The sequence below is a fragment of the Pinus tabuliformis genome, chromosome 8 (assembly GCF_031772625.1).
Source record: "Pinus tabuliformis cultivar Carrire ecotype Pingquan chromosome 8, CPIR1, whole genome shotgun sequence".
NCBI lineage: Eukaryota > Viridiplantae > Streptophyta > Pinopsida > Pinales > Pinaceae > Pinus > Pinus tabuliformis.
In genome coordinates this window covers 2,066,410,103-2,066,433,105 of record NC_142294.1, presented here as the reverse complement: position 1 = coordinate 2,066,433,105, position 23,003 = coordinate 2,066,410,103, and the positions used below count along the sequence as shown (strand labels likewise).

Below are 23,003 nucleotides of genomic sequence, written 5' to 3'. Positions count from 1 at the left end.
ATTTATAGGAAGTTGAATTCAGAGATATCCATGAAATAGAAACAATGAGGCAATGATGAGGGAACTCTAGGGAATGCTTCCTTGGCAGTATCCATAGCCCAAATATTTTGTGGATGTCTATCCAACAACTAAAATGAAGTAAAAAGTGAAAAATAATCTTAAATTGTATATGGAACCCTATAAAAGAATTGTGGGTGTTCCTATTGTGTTAAGAGTGTAGATGTATCATGCTATAGGTTTGCCAATGCATTATGTTTGTCTTTCTTGATATATCACACACATAAAGCATACAAAAACATTTCCTTGTATCAACGATTGCAGCTAAGAAGCCATTTATGTACTATGTTTAGGAAATTGCTTTGATAATTATGATGTTATTTAGAAAGGAATTGCTTATGCTATAGCATGGAACTAATTTCATGGGTAAGATTAAGTACAATTTTCTTTTGAGTGCCAATTTTGTAAACTTGGGTCAATTGAGGGCATCACTTGGAGATTCAAAGCAATTATGCATACAAAATGTTAATATGTTTGAGTTCTCAGTAGAGCCAATTGCATGCTTTGCCTTGAAAGCACCTTTCCAAGTGGATTCTAACTTGATGATCAAACAATAAAATTCCATTTTATTGTTATTGGAAAAGTACAACTAGCTTCATTGCTTCTTGGGGTTGATTAGGGATTATGTGTTGAGAACAAGGATACCAAGGAGTTGTTTCGTAGGCATTTCTCATTTTGGCCTAGGGAGACACATTGTCTAAGTGACATTATGAGTTTAATTAATGTCAAGATGCTAAAGTACTTTTTGTGGAGATGTACTAGGTAGTTTAAGTTATTAAAGTCATATGTGTTTTAAAAGTTACTTTATGTGGAAAAGTACTAAGTACTCTTTATATTATTAAAGCGACTTTTATATTCTCAAAGTGACTTTATGAGGAAAAAGTGGCCACAATAATAAAACATTAAAAAGTACTAGGGAGGCTCATTAATAGAAGGGGGACCACATTAAAAAGGGGGTCAAGAGGAAATGATCTCCACCCTTGATCTAATGAGCTGAGATTTAATCTTAGCCATTAGATCTAAGGGTTAGGGTTTTCATCTTATTGAGAAGACAAAAAGGAGGAAAAAGAAAAGAGTGCTCTTTATTCTCGTGAGAGCTATTGAGAAGAGAGAGCGAGGAGAAAAGGAGGAAGAGAACTTGTGTGAAGAAGCTCTACAACAACGAGCAAGAAAGAGGACCATCATTAGAGCAATTCGAATCTCATCAAAGGGCTAAGTTTAAGTCTAGAAGAGGATTCAAATCTCTTGTGAAAGTCACTACCATCTCCAGCTAAGAATTCGAGGGCCTTTTGGAGGGTTAAACGTGCAACCTTCAAATATGAAAACAAAGTACATGCATTAATAACTTACCCTCAGACAACTACACGAATCCCAAAATTCTCGGGCCTATTCAACGCAATTTTCGGGCCATCTTTCAACGAGTTTCTCGAGCCAGATTTGGACTGTGGTTCAGCGTGTGGCTAGGGGAAGTGAAGGCTGCGCCTGAAGTGAGTTTTTCCTGACCGCACAAACTCAACATTTTGTGCAGAAGTGTTGACTGTTTAGAGGACATTCCAACATTGAAGGAGTTGTGAGAGAGGCCGTACTTTTGGTGGAGGAGACCAAACTGTGGGCACAAAATTATTAGTCTAGATCTCTGTGCAAAGATTACCTCAGAAATGCTTCTTCAAGGGAAGAGATAAGTTGAATCTCTTGTATTTATTGTTGTAGAAAATTCTCTAAAAGCAAATAAAGTCCTCCTTGAAGACTAGTTTTCCCCTTGTGGGCTTTTCCAGGGTTAGTTGACCAAAAACAAGTGTGTTGTGTGCTTGAAATTTTCTCTTGTATAAGTTGTTGAAAAGTAAATGGTAGAGTAGCTCTTCTGTTTCAAGCTAAGTCACCTGGCACGGGGATTCGGGACACGTAGGATTCGGGTTTCGTGGTGTCGGATTCGGGACACGTTGATCCCCGGAACAGGACACGTTAGGACACATTATATATTATTTTATTAATATATATATATATATATATATATATAATATATATATATTTAAAATTATATATATATATATATATATATATATATATATATATATTAAAAATTAGATATTAGCATATTTCTTACACAAATTTTAATTAATGATACAAATTTATTGATTTCAAACATAGATCTTCATCTATAGCTATTAGCATGTATAGTACATACAAAATTCAAATAAATGTCAGTGGTACTGGTTACATAAATGATAAATCTATTAAAAATTTAAATCATGATTCATAATTCATAACTGAAAGACAACTTACAACTACAAGATAGTAAGATAAACACACTGACAACTGTAGTTTTCTCATTAAGTCATCAAATCAAAATCTGTTACATAGGTAGTGTTGGTGCAATGCCAATGGCAAATAGAAATAGAAAATATAAAACAACTATAGGTATACAAGCCTCAAGGCATCAATCAGCATCAGAATCAGCATCACTGTCCCCATCATCATGGTCCCCACTGCTCTCCTCTGCATCCTCCTCCTCCCCTGTATCCATAGTCGCCTCTGCATCTGCTGGTATGGAGGTTGACCCCTCTAAGTCATCAAAACTAATAGGGTCTAGCACTGGATCACCGAGATCCATGTTGGCCAATGCCAACTCAACAGTGGTGTCCAGACCCATATCATCAGGAAAGACATCCCACATCTTTGTCTTTCCCCTCAACCACTCTTCCCTCTGCCTGTAAATAAGACGAAGGTTGGTGTGCACATACACCATTGTCTCTGCCCTGGACTGCTCAAGCCTGCTCTTCTTCACAGTATGCAAATTCCCATATGTGCTCCAATTCCTCTTGCAACAAGAGGATGAAGTCACCTGAGAGAGGAGCCTCATGGCTAACTGCTGAAGAGGAGGGCTTGTTGCCCCATGATTTGCCCACCAAGAGTAGGGCTTCTTAAGCCCCCTGTCTCTAATCACATCATAACCTCCAAATCGACCAGTGCCAGTGGAAAACTCTGCAAAGGCATCCTCCACCTCAGCAAGCAATGCACTATCCTGATAAATCCGCTTCAATGCCTCTTTCCTCCCCTGTGAGATTTCACCATCCATGTGAGGAGGGAATCTGCGGGAAGGTCCACCATTCAGCCACTCATGGCTGTAGTATTTGGGGTTCAATGAGTGAGCCAAACAATGTAAAGGTGTACAATTCTTGTCCCATCTGCAGACAAGAATATCATGTATGGTATCGCAGAAGGCCTCTGGTGATGTCTCATACTGGGGGCACTCACTCTGTAGAATAATGCTCCTCACAGACTCAATCATGGAATCCCATCCCTCATAAACCTCTCCTAGGATGGGTTTGTCTGTATCTGCAACTCGAAGCAAAGAGATGATAGGGTCCATGATCCGAATAATTAGATCTACCCTCTCCCACCAAGCATCATCTAGTACCGTGTCCTTCACTCTTTTAGAGGCTGCCTGATCTGTCTTTCTCCAAAAAGACCAAAACTCAGAAATAACCATGGACCCAAGAGCAGTCTTGACCTCCCTCAACCTCTTCAACATCATGAATGAAGATGCAAACCGTGTATCGGCAATCTTCAACAATGATAGATTGCTGTACTCCTTGTAGATAGTGAGGGCATTTGTATGATTTTGCACAAAGTTACGGATATGTCTTGCATCCTCAATAATGCTTCCAATCCAAAGCACATCAGAAGCAATGGATTTCAGTGCTAATTCAATGAATGGACAATGCAAGGTGTCCAAAACACTTGTGGATATTTAGCTTCCACAATCATGCCAGCCGCCTTGCAAACAGGTGCATTATTTGTAATGATTTGCACACAAGAATCAACACCTACCTCTTCAACAACTCTAATAAATAACTCACCCATAAATTGTGCATCCTTGTATTCGCCAAGTGTATCCACTGCTTTCAGGAAAACTGGACCATTCAAGGAAGACACCATGAAGTTGATGATTGGGTGTCGTGCTGGATCTGTCCATCCATCAGAAACAATGCTAACCCCAGATGTTGGCCATGATGCCATAATAGGCTCGAGCATTTTCTGGTTTTTGCCTTCGTCAACAATGTGGTTCTCAGCTTCTCTGACCCAGGAGGCACATACCCTGCTGGAGCCCCTTGAGTTAGAGCTCGGCACATCTCAACAAATAAAGGTGAACGTGCAACATTAAATGATATGAAGTTTTGATAGAAGAAGAAGGCAATGGTGAGATCAAGCTCTTCCCGTCTCTCTTTTTGGAAAATCCTGTCCATTGGACCAAGTGATCTTCTTTTTAATGCTTGTCCCCCAATAGAAGTAGAACTCTCAAATGGAAATTTGGTGGTGGCTTTCCTCAAAAATGGAAGGGGGTCTTCATTCTTGCCCTTGGGTGCTTTTGATTTTGAAGCCAGTGCCACATGTTCCATACCAACATTGGCCTCCTTTTCCAATTCTTTTCTCTTTTGTGAAGTAATAACTTTACAAGATCCAATCCCACAACCAGGTATAGCCAACAAATGTGATTTCACACGGTAATATGTGCTTTTGAAAGAAATGTTACAAAAGTTGCATTTCCATTGCACATTGCCTCCTCCCTTTCCCTTGTTGTTTGGCCCATCCTCTCTTGTGACATATTTCCACAATGGATATTTTTCATTGTCTTTAAGTCCTCTTCCCTCAACATTACTTGCAACAGACTCTGATGATATTGGGGGAGGAAGGGCATCTCTACCCATGACATTCTTGCCCTTCCTTGCTGCCTTTGATTGAGCCATGTTACCTCAACCTGTAAAAAAAATGAACAAACTGCTGTAAAAATTTAAATGAACAAACTGCTGTAAAAATGAACAAACTGCTGTAAAAATGAACAAACTGCTGTAGATCGATATAGATCGATACACTGACACACAAACATGTATATATACCGAGGTAGATCGATATACTGTGAGATAAGCTCTATATACAGACAATGCTGAAGCCTGAGATAATACTACCATTAACTGTAAAATTACAACATGAATGAACACTCTTCAGTTTCACGTATCTCAATCTATAATTTAACTTTGAAAAGTCTAAATATATTACGAAACTATTTACCTAAACTTAAAGATAATCACAACATATGTATAATATCCCGAAGCCAATCACATGTTTGGGTTTACAACCACACGGGTTTTTAATTTTTGCAAATCGTATCAACTGGATATGAATGAAGGGTCTAAATGTTGAACACGGATTTTTTATTTACAAAATGATTACAAATACTAAAACTTTAGAAACTAAATTTAGCATCGACTCATCTATATAGAAGCATGACAAAACGTGCTAACTTGATGCTCATTCACGGCTTTCATGGTGGCGATTGAAGGTTGTAACCGGAGGTTTTATTCTAATAGAAACTTATGCTATCTTTTCAATGTTCATCATACAAAAATTAAAATCTGTTCTGCACAGCCACGTGATTTTGAATAAACAGTTAAATGAATCTATTGTTTTCAAATCCGAATGGTGATTTTAACGATGCCTGTGCGGCTGTGCCTACTTACCTGAAGTTTAAACTGGACGTTGGGTGGACTGTGGACGTTGGGCGGTCCGCTCCTCGCTGCAACAAAGCATTCCTTTGCCAACCACCTTGCAGAATGACTGAATGAGCTGAGAGAGACGCCCCTTTTTAACCTAGCAGGTGTTCCGAACCCTCAAAACGAATCGCAAACCCTCAAAACGAATCGCAAACCAGGACTCGTCATAAAATGTCGAGACACGATTTGGAAATTCGGGCACGTTACTGGACACGACGTGCCACAATAGGACACGACGTGCCCTGCAATCCTGACACGAGTCCGCATAGAATCGTGTCCGATTCGACCGATTCGCGATTCGTCAAGGGTTTTGGACGAATCCGGTTTCCTAGGTTTCAAGTAATGCTAATTTGATATACATATCTGTCACATGTTTTATGATGTGTTTGGGCATTAAACCATGCAAAACATGAAAAACTGGGTTAGGCTACAACACAACTTAATTTTCTACATGATATCAAAGTGTGAGAGCAATCAAATTTGAATTCTTCATCAATTGATACAAAGACCAACAAGCAAAAATTTTGCCATCTTAGTGAACAACAGTCATTAAACCTCTGTTTGAAACCCAAAGAAGTGTTGGTTAAGAGGGAGGAGATTGCTTAGTATCAGATTTGCTCCATTTTGTTTGTTGTGAGGGTCATGGCTACTGGGTTGAGGGTAGAGGATAGATTGAGTGGGGCTGATAATTTTGGCCCCTGGAAGGAGAGGTTGACACTTTCGTTTGAGGAGTTGGAGGTATGGGCTAAGAAACCAGATTTGTCCTCCCTCCCCCAAGTGCCCTGAATCGTGTCGGACACGACTCTCGAGGACACATGTTCGATTCGTGGGTTGAGCTTGTCCAAACATGAGGGATTCGTGGACCTAGCGAATCTGATTCTCCTGAGCATTGTGTCATGATTTTGGGACACGTGTCCCTCTCAAAAAGCATGTTGCGACTCTTTAAAAGCCTAATTTGGGCCACTTTCTCTTCATTGTAACGCGTCTCTCTTGCTGTGGGTGTGCGGGAGTGAGTAGCAAAGCGTTTAGGAGCATGTTTCATGATGATGTGTTTGGATAACAGTGTTGAGTTGACATTGGCCAACTTGGATATTAATGAGCCAATGCTAGTGCCTGTCACTTTTGATGATGGTGATACTCTTGAGGGGTCATCCTCCACACTAGTAGATGCAAAGATTATACAAAAGAGGAGGATGCAGAAGAGAGTAGTGGTGGTCGTGATAGTGATGCTGATTTTGATGATGATGATCGATGAGCTACCTATTACCTTGTAGTTGTTTTGTATTTACTATTTCTCTGTAATTGGCTATCCCAGAGGACCAGTTGGTCAGGATTGCATTAGATGGGTTCACTGAGAAATGGGATGGATTCATACATGTCATTGTGGCCAGAGATCACTTTCTAGACTGGAGGAGGATGTGGGACGATTTCATCTAGGAGGAGACTAGGAGGAGTGCCAAGGCAGGCAACCAGAGTGGTGGAGGAGGTGAGGAGAATGTTGCTCTTGCGGCGAAGGGCAAGAAGAAGAGGCCAAGAAGGGGTCTTCTAGTGGAGCAAAGCAGGAGAAGGGGAAGCAAAAGGCGAAGGAGAAGGACATGAGCAAAGTGAAATGCTTTGCTTGTGGGAAGATGGGTCACTATGTTGTTCAGTGCCCCAACAAAAAGAATAAGAAGTAGGGAGTTGTAGCTTCAGCAGAGGTGGATGAGTTCACTTCCATATTTGACACAATGTTTGCCTTATCAGCAGAGGTTGATGAGTTTGCCTTGGTGGTGAGGTTAGCCACTCATGTTAATCTTCCTGTGCATGGTTTGTTGACAGTGGAGCATCCTGCCATATGACTGGAGTTAGAGAGAACTTCACAAGTTTCTCAAAGGATGATATTGACTTGGAGCTTGTGCTTGGAGATAACTCCACGGTTGGAGCAGCGAAAGTGGGGACAATATCATTTCATAGGGAGTCATTACCTCCTCAGAAAGTGACAAATGTTCTTTATGTTCCAAGGCTGAAGAAGAACTTGATATTAGTTTCCAGCTTGGAGGACAGGGGGTATGAGGCGGCATTTCGTAGAGGATAGGTGCTGATATATCCTAGGGGATTTATTGTTGAGCATGCTAGACCTGTTGGAGTCTAGAGTGGGAGGCTATACATGTTTATGTTTCAGCCTATTAGAGCCTTGGTGGCACAAACCAACAACGAGTTGTGTGAGCTATGACACAAGAGGATGGCTCACTTGCACCATGGAGATTTCAGGATGCTGAGGGAGATGGTTACATGATTACCGAAGTGCAACACTTATCATCATGATGTTTGCAGTGGGTGTGCTTTGGGAAAGTACACCAAGACACCTTTCTTGAGCAGTGACAACACAGATGCAACTATCTTAGACTTGGTACACTCTAAAGTTTGTGGTCCTATGTCTCATGTATCACTAAGTGGATGTGAGTACTATGCAACCTTCATTCACAACCACTCTAGGAAGACTTGGATTTTCGTTTTGAAGACCAAGGATGAAGTCTTGAAGAGGTTCCTAGAGTTTAAGACTCTTGTGGAGAACTAGACAGGGAGGAAGATCAAGGTGTTGAGATCAGATAATGGGGGTGAGTATACCTCCACGAAGACGAAGGAGTTTTATAGGGGTGCGAGCATCAAGAGTGAGTACATTGTGCCTTATAACCCCCAATAAAATGGGGTGGCAGAGAGGAAGAACAAGGCCATAGTGGGTGCAACTAGATCCATGTTTCATGATCAAATATTACCTTTCTTCTTGTGGGACGAGGCGTGTAACATTGTAGTGTATTTGCAGAACAAGAGCCCACACAAAGTCTTGGGGAGCCTGACTCCTAGGAGGTGTTTATCGGAAAGAGGTCGAAAGTTGGGCACATTAGGATCTTTGGGTGCCTTTCATATTCTCACGTGCTTGAGGAGAAGAGGGCGAAGTTGGAACCCACTGCAGAGAAGGGTATTCTAGTGGGTTATAGTGAGACTAGCAAGGCCTATCGTATATATCTTCCTGCACAGAGGAAAGTTGTACAAAGGTGGGATGTGAGATTTGAGGAGGAGAGGGCCTTGAGGAGGTCTTGGGATGTTGATTAGGTAGAGCAGTAGGCTTCTCAGCAGGGGGCCACACCACAAGTTTCAGGAGCATTGGTGGTACATCAGGATTAGGAGGATCATCTACCTCAATGGTGACAGGGTCGCATACTCCAGTATCACTGAGTGCAGGATCGCTTGGTGAATGATCGTCAGGTGCAAGATCTCAGAGTCCATGATCTCCTTTCATCATAATAGAGCCTTCCTTGTCAGGAGGAGAGGCTCCAGTTGACTATTTTCCCATACCACCACATGAGGCTACTACAGGGAAGAGGAAGCCAAGATGACTTTGTGATACCCTGAAGGAAACACAAGAGGTAGTGGGGAAAACCAAGTGGTTAGTGAGGGAGAGTAGACCACTAGAGAGGTTGGGTGGCTTTGTGGCAGATGTTGTGATAACAGAGCCGGTTAGTTTTGAGGAGGCCACCAGTCAGTAGATCTGGAGGGATGCCATGGTGGAGGGGTATGCCTCCATCATGAAGAATGATATCTGGGAGGTAGTGTCGAGACCCAAGGGGAAGTCTGTTAGGCCCCTATACTACTAGTATAACCCCTTATTGTTATTAGTACAACCCACTTATTATATTGATGTACCCATGTAGTGCCCATATTGTTACTAATGTGCCCCATAGAAGCCCACTATTGTTATTATTGTGCCCTTACATTATTATTGTTATGTCGGCTCTGATTATGTTATGACCCCTTAGACTCCTATATATAGAAAGGAGGTCTTTTCGTTTGTATCATCCAAGAATTGTTCATTTATGTAATGTAAAGGAGGTTTCCCCCTCGAAGAGGCTGAATTCTAAGGCGTTGATCTATCTTTTCTATTTTTTCTTGAGCTGGTTCCATAACATTTGGTATCAGAGCTTTGGATTCTAGGGTTTCGCTGCTCCAAACAGGTCATCGTGGCATTTTCGCTATAACGTTTTTTTGCGACGTTTCAGAAGTTGCAAAAAAAGCCCATTTGAGAAGAAATCGCGCTGAACCTCGGGTCCGAATTTCAGAGCTTTTCGCGCTATATTTGCGGAGATATGATCTGAGGAAGTTGGTCTTTTGCAGACTCTTGAATTACATTCCAAACAGGTGACCTGGAGAAAATAGTCATAACTTTCTCTCTGAGCATTGGATTGAAATTTCGTAAGAAGGTACAGAAAAAGGACGGACTGTAGTTTCTTGTATATCTTTTTCAGAGCCAAAGGTCGAAAAAATTGACACGTGGCACTTCATACAAGTTCGCTCTTCTGGAAAGGTCTATAATCAGGTCATCTTGAAAGATTGTGCATAACTATTTTTTGGAGAATTCAATTTGGATCAGACTGGTGGCATTGGAAAGAGGACACAGAGGGCTACTACAGGTATCAATTTCAGAACTTAAATATACGCAAGTACAAAGTTACAGTCGTTTCAAGATCGAGGTCCTAAAATCAAGAAAAAACAAGATGAGGAAGTTTGATGGCAAGGATCCGGTAAAATGGATACTTCAGATGGAGCAATATTTTGATCTACATGGTGTACCACTGTTACAAAAGGTATGTATTGCATCTTAATATTTAGAACCGGATCAATTTTTATGGTATAAAGGGCTTTGTTCTCGTAAACAACTTGTTACGTGGTCAATTCTCACGGAGGAAATGATAGCACATTATGAGGATACAAAGAGCAACACCTTCTTTAGAGCAACACCACAACAATTGGAAAGAGTAAAAGGGCTTTGTGACATTTTTGAAAGTAAAATTATGGCAACAAGGAAGTCTACCCCTCACAACTTTAAAGATGGACGTGTTGTTTCTCCTAGCCTTCCACAACCTACAAGGGTTACACCACAACAATTGGAAGAAAAAAGAGAAAAAGGGCTTTGTTACAATTGTGACAGCAAATGCACTAAAGGTCATAAGTGTGCTGAGAAGAAATTATTTTACATAGAGTATGAAGAAGAGGAAGAAAATGATCAAGAAACATCAAAAGAAGAGGATATATGCCAGGACCTGACCCCAGAGAAAGAAGAAATGAATCAGAACATATCTTGTAAACTATTGGCAAGAATGACCACCCCTCAAACTCTCAAGATAGAAGGACATATCAAGAAGAAAAAGGTGCAAGAAGTGAAAGATCACATCAAGAAAGAAGAAATGAATCTAGCCATATCTTGTAATTCACTGGTCGGAATTACCACTCCTCAAACTATCAAGATAGAAGGACATATCAAGAAGAAAAATGTTCAAGAAGTGAAAGATCACATCGAGCGTCAAGAAATGAATCCGACCATATCTTGTAAAGGATTAGAAGAAATTACCACTCCTCAAACTCTGAAGATAGAAGGACATATCAAGAAGAAAAAGGTTCAAGCAGTGAAAGATCACATCGAGCATCAACAACAAGTTCTCCAACTTTTAAAGGATAACGCCACTTCGGTGCAAAATCAAATGAAACAACAAGTAGATCAACATCATAGTGAAAAATGTTTTGATGTAGGCGTCTGGGTATTTTTACTGCTACATCTAAAGCAAGCTATTTATGAGAAGGAAATGTTGGCAATACTACATGCACTTAAAAAATGACGACCTTACCGAATGGGAAGACTCTTCAAGGATGAGGATGTGGAAGCATTGTTTTGTGCTATTTCTATTATCCAACCAGATTGGATAAACGAAGCAAGGGATGAATGGAAGAAGGACAAAGAAGTATGGCCACTTATTCAAAAGTTGCAAAAGATCCCAATTCAAACAATATTGCCAGATATTGAAAAGGAAGGAAAAATCATATTGGAACCTGGAGCAGTCACAGAAACAAGAACCCGGCTATGAAATCGATCAATTTCAGAGTATCTCATCAAGTGGAAGAACTTACCCGCTAAAGATTCCACATGGGAGGACAAGAATTTTATACAGAAGCATCAAGAACTACTCAAGCGTTGAGGACAACACTTTTTGAAGGAGAGGGGCATGTTAGGCCCCTATACTACTAGTGTAACCCCTTGTTGTTATTAGTACAACCCACTTATTATATTGATGTACCCATGTAGTGCCCATATTGTTACTAATGTGCCCCATAGAAGCCCACTATTGTTATTATTGTGCCCTTACATTATTATTGTTATGTCGGCTCTGATTATGTTATGACCCCTTAGACTCCTATATATAGAAAGGAGGTATTTTCATTTGTATCATCCAAGAATTGTTCATTTATGTAATGTAAAGGAGGTTTCCCCCTTGAAGAGGCTGAATTCTAAGGCGTTGATCTATCATTTCTTTAGCTGGTTCCATAACAAAGTCAGTGGTGACTTCTAGGTGGCTCTACGAGATCAAATATGGCATGGATGGCAGCGTGGAGAAGTTCAAAGCTCGTTTTGTGGCTTGGACATTCTCACAGGTAGAGGGGGTTGATTATGAGGAGTCCTTCGCACCAGTTGCTATTACACTTCCATTAGAGCAGTTATATCTATAACCACTGAGATGGGTTGGAGGATTCACTAGATGGATGTGAAGACCACATTTCTTAATGGCGTTATACAAGAGGAGGTGTACATTGAGCAACCACAAAGCTTTGGGGTGCATGGTGAGGGTGTCTCATCTGTGTAGGCTTAAGAAAACCTTATATGGACTGAAGCAGGTGCCAAGGGCATGGTACGAGAGGATAGATGCTTACTTGTAGTAAATGGGTTTCCAAAAGAGCAATGTAGATCCAAACCTCTATTTCATTATGGTTGATGATGATCCACTCATTCTAGTTCTGTATGTGGATGATTTGTTTATTATAGGAGAGGACTGACTCATCCAACACTGCAAGAGAGATCTTGCTTCAGAGTTTGATATGACCGATGTGGGATTGATGCATTACTTTTTGGGGTTGGAGGTTTGGCAAAAGGATGGACATATCTTCATTGGCTAGGGCAGTTTTGTAGGTGATATCTTGAGGTGATTTCGTATGGAGGGTTGCAAGCTTATGGCTACTCCTATGATCACCAACTGGAAGAAGCTGCATGCTTCAGATTACAAGTTGGTGAACCCCACCTTGTATTGTCAGTTAATTGGTTCTTTTATGTATCTGGTCAACACTAGACTGAATATTTGTTTTGTAGTCAATATATTGAGATAGTTTATGGTGGAGCCCAGGAGAGTGCACTGGGTGGTTGTGAAACATGTATTGAGGTACCTACAGGGCACAATGGACTATGATCTATACTATGTCAGGGGAGATGGAGTCAGATTGATTGGTTGCACGGACTCAGATTGGGCTGGCAGTGCTAGTGATAGGAAGAGTACTTCTAGGTGTTGTTTCTCATTGGGCTCAACAGTTGTGTCATGGTTCAGCAGGAAACAAAGGTTAGTGGCATTGAGCAGCATAGAGGCAGAGTATATGGTAGCTAGTCAGGCAGGTTGCGAGGCACTTTGGCTTCACAAGATGCTATTTGGTTTATTTGGTCAAAGGCTGAGACCAACTACAATATACTGTGAAAAGTAGAGTTGTATTAAACTCTATGAGAATCCAGTATTTCATGACCGGTCAAGGCACATTGAGATCAAATACCACTTCATCAGAGACTGGGTTCAGAGGGGAGCTGTGAAGCTTGAGTATATACTCACTGATGAACAGATAGCAAGCATTCTCACCAAGTCATTGCCAAGGGGCAAGCATGTATTCTTCAGAGGCAGGATGGGAGTTGTGAAAAACACCTTCCTCAGTAAGAGTGAGTGTTGAAAATAAGGGTACCAAAGTGTTTCCTAGGCATTTCTCCTTTTGGCCTAGGGAGACACATTAATCACCTTTTGTCTAAGTGACAGTAGGAGTTTAATTAATGTCAATGGGCTAAAGTACTTTTTATGTGGAGATGTACTAGGTACTTTAAGTTATTAAAGTCACGTGTTTTAAAAGTCACTTTATGTGAAAAAGTACTAAGTACACTTTATATTATTAAAGTGACTTTTATATTCTGAAAGTGACTTACGAGGAAAAAATGACCTACTAAAACATTAAAAAGTAATAGGGAGACTAATTAATAGAAGGGAGACCACATTAAAAAGGGGTTAAGAGGAAATGATCTTCACCCTTGATCTAATGAGCTGAGATTTAATCTCAACCATTAGATCTAAGGGTTATGGTTTTCATTGTATTGAGAAGACAAAAAGGAGGAAAAAGAAAAGAGTGCTCATTATTCTCATGAGAGCTATTGAGAAGATAGAGCAAGGAGAAAAGGAGGAAGAGAACTTGTTAAAATTGACAACTAGGGCCGAATTCCACTTTGGACAACTCCTTTGGGGAAGATAATTGTAGCATTAAATTCCTCTTTTCAAGAGGACCAAAATCGATCTAAAGATCATCAAAATTGGATAAGTAAAAGTGGGGTTTTGAATTTATTCTTTTACACAAAAATTATCAAGGTCAACCTTATCTCTATGTCGGCTCAATAGATCCAATTGACACGTCTCTTCACTCTCTACCGAATTGTATAAATAGGGGTGCTTTGTTATGAACATAAATTATGTAAAAATAGATAATAAATTATAATCATAATAATATATAATTAAATAATAATTAGTTAAACAAAGAGGCATGTCTCTACAGACATGACTCTTCGTGAAAGGGTACTTACCGGGCTATATATACAGAACCCTCATTCTCATTTGTATCATCCTATATCAATTCCTTTATACAATATGAATATACAATTTACAATTACTATCCTACGATGCATATTTTTGTCTACGAAGTATTTTAAATACTTCCTCTACGTATACGACTTTTGGTCGTTACATTGGTATCAGAGTCACGTTTGATCCTGGCTTTTGGTCATCAAACTTCGTCAACATTGTTGTCGTCAAAATTCATGCGTTTTGCTACAAACTCGGAGGTTCTCCATTTTGCCAGTTTCACTACTAGGCCTTTGGCCATATTAAAAATAAAAATTTAAGGAATTAAAAAAAAAGAAGAAGAAGAGAAAGAGTTATACTAAAACAAAAGAAAAGAAAAAAAGAAAATTTAATATTTCAAAAAATAAAAAGAGAAAAAGAAAAGAAAATTATATATTGCATATGAAAATAGAAGGGCAAAAGCCAACTTACCTCGCTCAACCACCTCTTGCGTTGTTTGAGGCCCCCCCTTGGTTACCATGACTTCCTACAGGTCGGTTGACCACACCCACACTGCGACCTCCTCTGTCAATCGTTATCAGCTTACCTGTCAACTGACCATCACCATATCCCCTCACTATTTGCCTTTGAAGCTGTAGTCGTGTTTCATCATTGTTGCCGAAAAACGTAGTTCGCAGCGAGCCGCTCACCCGATTCGACCGCTGCACCCAACCTTACATAGCTGTGTCGACGATAGTCTTCTACAACTGCTTAAACAAACCGCTTCCTCCTTTTCAGTCACTGCAATCGTCAACAATCCGTGTTAGACATCAACCATCGACCAAACAAAAGCACACTCTTCTTCGCCACTGATTCCCGTCTGCGCTGTCCGTCGTCAACCAACTGCTACCAGCGCTGTTAGCTGTCACCAAGTCCTCGACCAAGCCCTCGTTCCCTGGCTGTCAGTGCCCTTTCGCCTTTCCGACAGGCTTAAATGCAGTTGTTCTGTCGTGAAGCATCATGCCCGAAAGTCAAACGGTGACATTGGTTGGGAAACCATAACCCGCCATTCACGCATGCCTTAAAAAAAATCACATTTTTTTCTTCAATTGTTTATAAACTATATAACATAGTTTAATAAATTTATTAAATATAAACTATATTATATAATTTTAATATAGTTATATATTAATATATTTATTTAAAAAAATTATATATATATATATATATATATATATATATATTAATTTAATTAATTAAAGAAAAAGAAAAAGAAAAAGAAAGTAAGGTTCAAGGTTATTTAAAAAATACAAAAGGAGAGAGGTCAATAATATTTATTATAAGAAGATAGGAAGGGGTTACCTTTAAACCCTAAGCTTAGCGACAAACACAAAAGAAAGTTCATCATTGAAGAAAGATAGAGTCTAATTTGAAGATGAACAGAGAAACTATGGATTCCATACACAACTCTACATTTTGGACCAGATGTCCATTTTGTGGAGCAGGAGATCAGTATTTATCGATTTTTAAAAATCGCACAATACCTTGTCCCAAATGTTGAAGATTGTTTACTTTAGAAGAATATCAAGATAGCGCCCAGACACAAATTAAAAAATTAAAAGAAGAAATCGCAAAACTTCAAAAAAAGAATGAAGCATCAGAAAAGAAATATAAAGATCTCCAAGATCGGTTTCATGAAAAATCAATAGAAAGCAACAAAGAAATTTGGCATCTAAGGAACCACAATGAGAAACTTCTTGCACAAGTCAAAAAGTGTAAAACTAAGAAGCACAAGTTAGAACAAGAAAAATAAAGTTTTGACAAAAAATTCAACGAAAGTCTATCAAAGAAAGAAGAGGAAAATTTATGCTTAAAAGACCTTAAAAATAAATTATTAAAACAAATCAAGTGTTTAAAAGATGAGAAGCTTGAAGGCGGAAACAATGTTGACTCGTAAAATGATGAATGCTTACGTCTCAAAAATCATAACCAAAATCTGCTCAAACAGATTAAAAAACTTAAGGACGATAAGAAATCATTAACGAATAGGTTCGAAGAAATTGTCGCAAAGGAAGCATCAAAATCACTAGATGTAGTAGTCCAAGTTAGGGAAGAAACAAACACTGATTCCACTAATCTCACAGTTCAGGGAAATCCAGATTCTATTGAAGTGAAGTCGCATGTAGAAGTTGTAGTTCAAACGATGGACATTCCGAATGATGATTCAGTCACCAATTCAACAACAACAATGCTTGAAGGAAATAAGGAAACATCCACTAGCATGATAAGGGAAAGTACAACCAAAAGAAGTATGTATTGACATCTGAATCACAAGAGCAGACTTTCCAGTCAATCTATGCACCAGTATCACTCAGAAAATAAACGACAAGTTTATGTTTCCAGGAATACTGAAGTTTCTAGAATCTAGTCCCACGATAACGATTCATCACAAAATTTGATTCTGCAGAAGATCAATCTAGGATGGTCCGATCCATTCTCAGTACGACACTCTTCAAGGATCATACCAACTTGTATCGACAAAGATGACTGCCCCAAGACGAGGAGACACTCGTAGCAAACAAAGAGATCAAGCCCCTTTCATCAACAAGCTTTGAGGACAAAGCTTTTTGAAGGGGAAGACGATGTTATGAACATAAATTATGTAAAAATAGATAAAAATAGACAATAAATAATAATCATAATAATATATAATTAAATAATAATTAGTTAAACAAAGAGGCATGTCTCTACAGACATGACTCTTCGTGAAAGGGTACTTACTTGGCTATATATACAGGACCCTCATTCTCATTTGTATCATCCTATATAAATTATTTTATACAATATACAATTTACAATTACTATCCTACGATGGATGTTTTTGTCTACGAAATATTTTAAATATTTCCGTTGCATATACAACTTTTGGTCGTTACATGCTTCCACCCTCATATGAGAGACATCCTAAGAGCAACTCACACTGCAAAGGATCTCTGTTTGGCCGCAGATTAGGAGCATCCTAGACAAGGAGGAGAGGACAGGTTCTATAGCCTTTTCTGAGATTGGTTGAATGCAGAGTTGAGCTTACAGCTGGGCCAAGTAATAGAGGGTGATTTGCAGACTGTCTGGGCTTGTTTTGGGTCTGGTTTTGACGCATTTTTGTGAGCTGATCCTTGGTAATATGGCTGCAGTCCTGTACTGAAGCTTAAAGGAGGGTCGAACCCTACATCACTGTTTGGAGGAGGGCCGTGAGTCTGCACAGTGGGCTGGGAGTAGCCCTACTAGCCAGCGAAGTATAGAGGAGCCTCACAGAAGGTAGCCACAGCTGTTAGAAGTATTCTTGAGCAGTAGATTAGGGCTGAAGATGTCTGGTGATTAGCCCTAACCAGGCCGAGACCATAAGCAGAAGGAGCTGACCTGAACACTGAAGCATGAAGGTATGTGCATGATTTGTTCCTTGGCGTTGGGTCCAAGTTTTGGATCAGATTGGACGGAGGTCCTATTTGGACAGTGTTTTTGCCATCCTCATCTTCAGTTAAGAAGGCCGCATATATATTCAGGATTGAGCTGCTTTTGAAGTCCGGTAAGTGGCTGCATCATTCAGAAGAGCAGACTTGACTGGGTTATCTCCTTGACATCTGGATAATGGTATTGCTCAACATATTGGCAAGTCAATTTGACTTTATGTGTACTCTCTCTCATTCTCTGCTGAACATTTGATCATAATAATAAGAAGAATTGATCAAGGGTTTTCCCCTTCTTGGGGTTTTTCCCTGGCTTGTGCCATATTCATGTGTTCTCTTGTCTTGGCTTGTCCTCTGTATTATTTATTTATGTTCTTGCCTCAGTTAATATCAATGTGATAATAATCGATGTGCTTCTAATAAAAATGGATTGATGTCTATGAAAGATTGAAGTAACTGTCTTTAGGAAGAACATGTTAATCAAAATTTAACAGAATTTGTGTGAAAAAATTCTACAGCAAAAAGTAAGGAAGAGGACCATCATTAGAGCAGTTCAAATCTCATCAAAGGGCTGAGTTTAAGTCTAGAAGAGGGTTCGAATCTCTTGTGAAAGTCACTACCATCTCCAGCACAGAATTCGAGGGCCTTTTTGGAGGGTTAAACAAGCAGCCTTCGAGTCTGAAAACAAAGTACAGGCATTAGTAACTTACCCTCAGACAGCTACACGAATCCCGAAATTCTCGGGCATGTTCAGTGCAATTTTCAGGCCACCTTTCAGTGAGTTTCTCAGGCCAGATTTGGACTATGGTTCAGCACGTGGTTAAGGGAAGTGAAGGCTGCCTCTGAAGTGAGTTTTTCCCAGCCATGCAGACTCTAAATTTTGTGGTAAGTGTTGACTGTTTAGAGGACATTCCAGCGTCAAAGGAGCTGTGAGAGGCTGTACTTTGCTGGAGGAGACTGTGGGAACAAAATTATCAGTCCAGATCTCTGTGCAAAGACAACCTCAGAAATGCTTCTTCAAGGGAAGAGGTAAGTTGAATCTCTTGTTGTAGAAAATTCTCTAAAAACAAATAAAATCCTCCTTGAAGACTGGTTTTCCCCTTGTGGATTATTCCATGGTCAGTTGACCAAAAACAAGTGTGTTAATTTCATGTGTGCGCTTGAAATTTTCTCTTGTATCAGTTGTTGAAAAGTAAATGGTAGAGTAGCTCTTATGTTTCAAGTAAATGCTAATCGGATATAAATATTAGTCACATGTTTTATGATGGGTTTGGGCATTAAACCATGCAAAACTTGAAAAACTGGGTTGGGCTACATCACACCTTAATTTTTCTACATTATGTAATTTGAAAAGGTAATCACATGCTTCATGCTTTTTCTTTTTAGAATTCAGCAGCTAACCTGTTGCAGTCATTTGGTCTCGTGTGTTTTTGGTCACAAGGCATTCAGTAATATTAATGTTTCCGGTTTGCACGTCTCTTTTGGAACTTTTGTTCACGAGTGTTCAACTAACTTTAATCCACCTAAAGTGCAGATTTGCAAATTCTATCTACAGCAGCGTTGCCGGTTTGGTAGTAACTGCCGCATGTCACATGGTATGTGTCCTTGCTATTGGCAGTGAAATGTGACAATTAGCACTGGGCAAATAGTAGTGTTATTACAGAATATGCTCAACTTGATCTTATGAGTAGCAGCGGGCACCGATAGATTAAGTTTGTCACTTTGTTGCTTGAATAGATTAATTATTTTTATAATAAGAAGCCTTCATTCCATACTATATCCAATGGGTTAGTGGGATTAAAAATGTCTCGTTTGCTTCACAATACTATGGATTTAAAGGTATCAGAAGGGATCAAACTCTAGATTGAATGGATGGAATATTGAAATTGTGTGTTTATGCCTTTCAAGGTGCCTGCTTGTTCTCGAGAGTTATCTGTGTATAGTTCTCTATTTTTTGTGAACAGTTTTTTCATAGTTTATCCGTTTACATTTTGAACAATTTCTTCACCAGGAAACACACTAATTCATTATTTCTTCCATCTGGCACTGCCAATGACCAGCTTTTTGTATCGTCTCTTTTCAAGTTACAAGGTCAATAGCTCAAAAGGTTGATGAATCTTGTATTTTGTTAATTATTTCTGGATAACTTATTATCATGAAAAATTGTTGTCTATGATTATAGGTATTACGGTGCCAATTGAGTTATTGAAACAGTACATTCCCACAGTGTGGCGGCAGTCATTGGTTGGGTCAAATATTCTTGCAAGTTCTGATAGGAGTAACGGAATTTGGAGGCATGCAGAGCTTGAGTCTTGGGATGATGAAATTCAAAGTGGGCGTGTTGTATTCGTGGATGATGGAAGCCAGCTAGATCTTGGGATTGACACACTCTCTTTTTCTGAGTTTGCAGAAGTAAGTGATGATGATGATGATGTCAGTGGTGATGAATCTGAGAGTAGTGATGGTACTGGTGAAGAGGAAGAAGACAATGATTCAAGTTTTCATAGGATAAGCTTTGGGAACCTGAAGAAAACAGAATGGGGGCAGCAGAATGAAACTGTAATCTTTGCAAAATGGGAGAAACACACTCGAGGCATTGCTTCAAGAATGATGGCTAATATGGGATATCGGGAAGGAAGGGGACTGGGTAAATCAGAGCAAGGAATTGTAAATCCTATTCAAGTAAAGGTTCTACCTCCAAAACAGTCTCTTGATTACATTGGAGACTCTCTCCATGGGAAGGATGAGGTCAAAGCCAGCAAGAAAAAGAGCAGAGGGGGCAAAAGGAAGCGCGAGAAAAAATTTGCAGCAGCTGTTCGGGCTGCTAAAGATGGAGAAGAAAAGGGATCTGATGTATTTGGTTTTATAAACAATCAACTTGCTATGCAAATGGAAACAGAACAGAGCTTTGAAGCGAATAAAAGGGTGGACAAAGGTGAGTACAAAGGTCAAGCACAGGTGAAAGAGAGGGACTCCAAAGAGACTCGGCGCTCTCTTGTTGTGTATGAAGATGAAGTCAAGGAGTTAAGGAAAAAAATTGAAAAGCTAGAGGAAATGGCACAGCGCAACCGCAAAGAAAAGGTTGTGTATGAGGCTGTTTGCCGGAAGTTGCATGAAGCTCGCAAGGCATTGCAAGAAGCTGAAACAACTCACGCATCTGCTACCAATGCAGTACAAAGCAAAGAAAAGGAGAAAAGGTGGTTGAAATTTTAATAACTTTATTTTATTGCAAGTTATTATATGCTAATATAAGATCTAACAAGATGCTGAAGAAACTGATGTATCTGCTATCATTGCTATTCACAACAAAAAAGAGAGAGGTTGGTTGAGATTGTAATTTTTTTATGTTAATATATGTTGCAATCTCCTGTAATGTCTTCCTTTGTTCATATGGAATCATGAAGGCAGACTGAACGATCTTATTGCAGAAGTTAGCATTATTACTAGTGAAGAAAATAGTTCGGCTTCTGAAATGCTAGACAATGAAGCAAGAGTGGTTTTCTGCATATTGCTGGTGTCCAATTATTTATGTTTCCAAACTAATTCTCCGTGGCTCAACAATTATTAGATAATACTGCAGAGAGAAGCTGGATGTTCTGGGTATAAGATATATCAGCAAAATGAGGACGATAAGAATATAAATCAATTATTCATGTTAAAAAACTCATTCTTCATGGCTGGACAATTATTAGATAATAATGCAGAGAGAAGCTGGATGTTCTGGGTAAGTTATATTTGCCAGTTGAGTACATTAGATGTGTAAAATAGTAAATATTGAACCGCTTATTTTCTTTTTGTAATTTCAGATAATTTGTATTAGTGCTTGCTTGCCCCTGTTTGTGTTAAGTATAGGCCCATACTGACCAGTCCCAAAATTGTAGACTATCCAATTTGCTGGCTCGTCTGCTCATTGAATTTTTAAGAACGCTTATTCGGGCCATATTGTTAACTCTAGGGTTAAGTACATATATTACTGTGCTTCATGAGTATCATTTTATTGTTTATTATCATGTGTTAGTATTGAGGCGTAGCTCTTGAATTAATTTTCTCAAATTTATCCCCTAGTTGTTGTCCTAGCGGCTATTTTTGTTCATTCGGGCTGTATTGTTAACTCTAGGGTTAAGTGCATATATTACTGTGCTTCACGAGTATCATTTTATTGTTTGTTATCGTGTACTAGTGTTTAGGCATAACTTTTGAATTAATTTTCTCAAATTTATCCCCTAGTTGTCCTAGCTGCTATTTTTGTTCGTAACACACTTCACACTGGAATTTCTTCAGATCTTTATGTCAATCTGTGGAATTATACTAGTCATAGAACAGCTGTGATGTTCAAACCACTAACTGGTCTACGAAGACGGTTATTCTAGTTGCTATTTTTGTTTGTAACACACTTCACACTGGAATTTCTTCAGATATTTATGTTTATCTGTGGAATAATACTAGGCATAGAACAGCTGTGATGTTCAAACTACTAAGTGGCCTATGAAGACGGTTATGAAAAACAAAGCTTCTATAGCAGAATTACATGATGTCAGCAACAATTAGATCACTCTTCCCATCATTTTGTGAGTGTTGGAATAACAAAAGTATACCAAATGAAATTGCTCAACTTGATCTGCATAGTCACCAGAATGTTTTGTTGATATCTGGCTCACGATATGATATATCCGAGCCTGGAGTGCAGAAACCACTTTGAGTTGGGCCGAGGTTAAACTTTTTTGAAATGTAAAGATTGTGAGATGCAAGAAATTTATATTGTAGTCGGGACTGACTGGTAGTAGGTTTGGAGTTTGTAGCGTAAATGAATACAAATTAATGTTAACTTTAGACTTGAGATTGAGTCCGTCTATTTGCTTGAAACAAATAATTCTTTACCTAACTTACAGTAGATACAAGAAGTGTCATCTTATTTATTTTATACTACTGTTGAAATTTCAATTACAATCTAGTTTTCTCCTGTTGGACTTTTGTCAATTACTTAGCCAATACTTTGATTTCTTACTCCAATACAAATTTCACAAATAATGCATTTTAAACTTAAACACATTCAATCTGATTTTTGAGAGCAGAAATACACATGCCTAAAACTGATATTTAACGGATGAAAATGAAAAATAAACACCACACATTTGACATAGGGTTCTGTGCAAATCCCTTGGAAAAACCTTGAAGGGAAACCAGTAGAGAAGAGGAATTTTATAAGATCCCACAGAAAATTTCTGAGTCTTCAACAAATACAATTTCCAGCAATTAATTCTCAAACTTGT

The 23,003-nt window shown here is 39.1% G+C and overlaps 1 protein-coding gene across 1 annotated transcript in view; it reads left to right on the top strand.

The window, feature by feature from the left end:
* Positions 1-21,239, top strand: part of LOC149244763 (zinc finger (CCCH-type) family protein / D111/G-patch domain-containing protein) — a 170,352-nt gene extending 149,113 nt beyond the window's left edge. The window contains exons 3-4 of the mRNA XM_089374989.1: positions 19,268-19,328; positions 19,916-21,239. Coding sequence (XP_089231115.1) covers positions 19,268-19,328; positions 19,916-20,946 — 1,092 coding nt within the window. The 3' untranslated portion in view covers positions 20,947-21,239. The remainder of the gene's footprint in view (positions 1-19,267; positions 19,329-19,915) is intronic.
* The last annotated feature ends 1,764 nt before the right edge of the window (positions 21,240-23,003 follow it).